At 32.7% G+C, this 5284-nt stretch overlaps 1 protein-coding gene across 1 annotated transcript; it reads left to right on the forward strand.

The window, feature by feature from the left end:
- Positions 1–3012: 3012 nt before the first annotated feature.
- LOC102577479 (allene oxide synthase, chloroplastic) lies at positions 3013–4852 on the forward strand. The gene has a single exon (XM_006340150.2). The coding sequence runs from the start codon at positions 3126–3128 to the stop codon at positions 4656–4658; it is 1533 nt and encodes a 510-aa protein (XP_006340212.1). The 5' UTR covers positions 3013–3125; the 3' UTR covers positions 4659–4852.
- Positions 4853–5284: the final 432 nt, after the last annotated feature.

Raw genomic sequence — 5284 nt, forward strand, 5'->3', positions numbered from 1 at the left:
AGTGATAATTTGATTTTGGCTTTTCACATTCATCCTCCACCAAAGACATTTTCATCTTATTTTGAATATTTTCATTTTTTATTTTATCTTTCTGCACATACATCTATGTAGGTCCACAGTTAATTGACTTTTAATTACTGGGCATCTAATTTCCACTATTAACACATGTCGATCAAGACATGTGTGCTTCTCGAAAATATCTTCTAAGTTTGATAATAATTTAATTATTTTAAGTTTATTGTGGCTGTTTTTATATTAGGACTCTCAAAATATCACATGTGTCATATATATTATTTAAAAAATATATTTAAAATATTATAATAATAATAATTGACAATAAAATTATAAAATTAAAACTATAAAATAATATATATTGAATCCGGACTTTTGTCTCTAGTCTAGTATAGTAATAGTGCTTATAAGAGTCGTGCAAGTGATAAAAAAAAATGACCAAAAAATAAAACGAATAATTTCATCAAGTTTTTGAAGAAAAAATATATTATTCCAAATATTAGTAGCAACTCGAGGAACATTTCCAAGATGAATGAAAAAAAAAAGATTGTCTTATAAACTTATAAAATAATAAATAATAATTAGAAAAAAAAAAAGAGGTTTATCTTTTAAGTTTTCTTTACTATATTCAAGATTCTTAAAGATTGGATTGCTGGCTTTGCACATTGTTCTTATTATTTTGGATTGTATTCATGTTAATTTGATAGATTTAGCATCTTATCTGACACATAAGTTGTTACTCCTTATTTTGGATTGTATTCATGTTAATTTATAGATAATGAGTTTTATATTCTAAGGTTTAGTTTATGAATTTAAAATTTGTCATGAAATTATTGTTCGAATTAGTTAATTATTTTATGGGAAAAGACTCAAATATGTCATCGAACTTTGAGAAAAGTTTATTTGTGTCATTTGTTAAAAGTTTGGCTCATCTATGTCATATTCGTTTGAGAAAAAGGTTCATCCATGTCATTATTTGTTAAGTGAAAACAGTTCTAATTTTGCAAAATTATTATTTATATGCAGTTAGTTATGATTCGGCCACGTCATTAATTAAATCATTTTTTAAAAAGGGAAAAATGCTCAAATATGCCAACGAACTTTGAGAAAAACAGACTCATCTATGTCATCCGTTAAGAGTTTTGCTCATTTATGTCATTTTAGTTAGGAAATAATGACATGGATAAGTCTTTTCTCAAATGGAAATGATAATAGATAAGCCAAACTTTTAACAGATTGCATAAATGAGCCTTTTCTCAAAGTTCGATACATATTTGAGCTTTTTCCCTTGTTTTATTCTTAACTATAAGATCTATGTAAACTTATTGAATTCGTTTGAGTTAGTAGGGTTAGAGGCGGATACCAAATATTTTCATCGGATTCATTTCAATCCCATTACTTTTAATCCCCCCCCCTCGCCACACCCATAGCATAGAGAGTTGCTCCAACATCCGCACTACAAAAAAAAATACTCTACAGAACGATATATGATGCTAAATCGAAATCGAGATATAGAGAGAGTTGTCCTTTTGTTTTGTTGTCTCGAAGAGACAAAACAAAAACACTCATATGAATAGTGCTGATTCCCATGTTCTTTCTAGTCTTGATTGGTTCTGAGAGCCTCCCTCTCCATGTAGGTCAAGCCTCCTTTTTAGCCACCCTCTCCCCATCCCATACTCGTGTTTTGAAAGTGGTCATCCTAAATTTTCTTTCTGTATGCTGGGGAAAGTACCTCACCCCCACCTTTCTACATTTATTATTATATAGAATCTCCTCGGATATCTATAAAACAGAGTGAAATGTCCGGGTGGAAGCACAAACAAAAGAAGAGAAAAAGTCTAAAAAAAAAAGGGGAAGAAGTCCAGTGCTAGTTCTTGCTAACACTAAATTGATGAGCCAAAATTTAAGAAAATTGCTACAAATTTTGAACAAATACTTTTAAAACATAGTAATAAATTCAATATCAAAAATTATAAAATTTATTTATATTCTATATATACGTTTGCTCATGTCTAATAGTAAGTATAGTTCCGCCCTAATCTAGGTTGGTGCATAAGAAAATTGAAATTTGCGTACACAAATTGAACACTCACATTACACGTTGGAACCTTAAATTCAAGAAAGAAGTTCAATATGTTGAATATTAGAGTTTGATACATTGTCAAAAGACTACGTAGGAATAGTATTCATTTTGTCCCAAATTAGTTACCTCATTTTTTATTTCAAAAGTCAATCTGTATTTTTCAAAATTAAAATTAAATTAGATTAATTTAATCTTTTATAATTGAGAGTTAGATATTTTAAAACTACACAAAAAAATGTTAGATATACCAACTTTTTTCATAATGATTGATCGAAATTAATTTAGAATAATTCTCTAGTGATAATTAATTTGAGGGAGAGAGAGAATAAATCTTCAATTTTTTATATTTAGTCATCCCAAGTTGCAATTTACGAACAACAACAACAATATATCTAGTGAAATTTCATTAAGTGCAATATAAAAAGGATGGAGTATATGTAAATCTTTCGCACACTATCAACAACAACAATAATAATAATAATAATATATTCAATATAATTTTAATTTCATAAATAAGATTATGAAAAATGTGAAATATATGAGTGTAAGATGAGTGTTAAGGGACCAGACTGAATTTGTCCAGTTCAAGAAATATTCAACCCCGTGGCCCAATGGCCAATTTCAACCGAGCTAATTTGATTTGATATGATTTTAAAACCCTTTTTTGTATAAGATAAAAATATTATCCTCCATAGATTCTCAACCGTTTAATAAAATTTCACTAGTGACTTACAATTTACAAACACTATCCATGTTTGAATATTCAACCACCACATTGATCTAAAATATCAAACTCTCAACCAAACTACAAAATCTCTTGAAAAATCTCTCTAATCTAGTGATGACTATATTATATAAAATTATACACGTGAAATTTATTTATATATACACACTTTAATAATATCATCATCAACAATATTATATATATACATCAATCGTTCTATAGTCCCTACCACTACATTAAAGGAAGAAATTTCATCAAACACCTTTGTATCACTAACATTACCCATCCTTTTTTTGGTTCAAAACAATGGCATTAACTTCATCTTTTTCTCTTCCTCTTCCTTCTCTTCACCAACAATTTCCATCAAAATACTCCACATTTCGTCCTATTATTGTTTCTTTATCGGAAAAACCAACAATCGTGGTAACCCAACCTACAAAATTACCTACCAGGACAATACCCGGCGACTATGGGTTGCCGGGTATTGGTCCATGGAAAGATAGGCTTGATTACTTTTACAATCAAGGGAAAGACGAATTTTTCGAATCAAGAGTAGTGAAATACAAATCAACTATATTCAGAACGAACATGCCACCGGGACCATTCATTTCTTCTAACCCGAAGGTTATTGTTTTGCTCGATGGCAAGAGTTTCCCAGTCCTTTTCGATGTTTCGAAAGTCGAAAAAAAGGACCTCTTCACCGGAACTTACATGCCGTCGACTGAACTCACCGGTGGTTACCGTGTTCTTTCTTATCTTGACCCATCTGAACCAAACCATGAAAAATTGAAAAAATTGATGTTCTTCCTTCTTTCTTCTCGACGTGATCACGTTATACCCAAATTCCATGAAACTTATACAGAGTTTTTTGAAACCCTAGATAAGGAAATGGCGGAAAAAGGTACAGCTGGTTTAAACTCCGGCAATGATCAAGCTGCGTTTAATTTCTTAGCTAGATCGTTGTTCGGAGTTAACCCAGTTGAAACTAAACTCGGAACTGATGGTCCGACATTGATCGGAAAATGGGTTTTGCTTCAGCTTCATCCTGTACTCACTCTCGGTCTTCCGAAGTTTCTAGACGACTTAATCCTCCATACTTTCCGGTTACCTCCGTTTCTGGTGAAGAAAGATTACCAGAGACTTTACGATTTCTTTTACACCAACTCCGCCAGTTTATTCGCCGAAGCTGAAAAACTCGGCATTTCAAAAGAAGAAGCTTGTCATAATCTTCTCTTCGCTACTTGCTTCAATTCCTTCGGCGGGATGAAGATTTTCTTCCCGAATATGCTGAAATCGATAGCGAAAGCAGGGGTGGAGGTCCATACCCGTTTAGCAAACGAGATCCGATCGGAAGTAAAATCCGCTGGCGGGAAGATCACGATGTCGGCGATGGAGAAAATGCCGTTAATGAAATCAGTAGTTTATGAAGCTTTACGAGTTGATCCTCCGGTAGCTTCACAATACGGAAGAGCCAAACAGGACCTTAAGATCGAATCACACGACGCCGTTTTCGAGGTGAAAAAAGGTGAAATGCTATTCGGGTACCAACCATTTGCAACGAAGGATCCGAAAATTTTTGACCGGCCGGAAGAGTTCGTCGCCGATCGGTTCGTCGGAGAAGAAGGAGAAAAGTTATTGAAATATGTATTATGGTCTAATGGACCGGAAACGGAAAGTCCGACAGTGGGGAATAAACAGTGTGCTGGCAAAGATTTTGTAGTGATGGTTTCGAGGTTATTCGTAACGGAGTTTTTTCTCCGTTACGATACATTCAACGTCGACGTTGGTAAGTCGGCGTTGGGGGCTTCAATTACTATAACTTCTTTGAAAAAAGCTTAGTTTTGGATCGAGGTCGGGAGTCGGATCGAGATCAAAATTTGGTCTACAGTGCATGTGTTGCTTGTTCTTATAATTTCAGTAATTGTTTCGCAAAAGGGGTGAATTTTTGTTTGTTGTTTAGATTTGGGTTGTGTACATGTTTTTTTCCATCTAAATTGCTTTTTTCTATCCCAAAATACTTGCTTGTTCTTTTCTATTTATTTAGTCTAATTTAATTTGATATGAGTCATTTATTTAAATATAAATATACCACTCAAAAGTTCAAATTAAGTAATTACTAAAAATAGCAAGAGTCATTTATTTACTTTTTAACAAAGTAAAAAAGAAAGTGCGTCGAACGGATGAAAACCGAGAAAATATTATTTCTTGAGAGTCAAAATCTTTCATTTTTTATTTTGATTTCCCACTTAGTTTTCAGAACCCTCACTAGAGTCTACACTAAATTTGGATCGTGCATTACAGTCTCATTCGGGGTGACGTGTCCAACGAGATTTTCTTCACACCCAAAATTCAAATTCGAGACCTTCTGATTAAGGGTAAAGTAGTCTCAACACTGAACGACAAGTCGACAACTCATGTCGATCTTAAGAGTCAAAATTACATACACTTTGAAAGTATATATTTTC

Source organism: Solanum tuberosum, unplaced genomic scaffold, assembly GCF_000226075.1.
Source record: "Solanum tuberosum cultivar DM 1-3 516 R44 unplaced genomic scaffold, SolTub_3.0 scf00017, whole genome shotgun sequence".
Taxonomy (NCBI): Eukaryota; Viridiplantae; Streptophyta; class Magnoliopsida; order Solanales; family Solanaceae; genus Solanum; species Solanum tuberosum.

Excerpts from the sequence above, each read along its gene's own strand:
- LOC102577479 (XM_006340150.2), top strand. The coding sequence starts at position 3,126 with ATGGCATTAACTTCATCTTTTTCTCTTCCTCTTCCTTCTCTTCACCAA.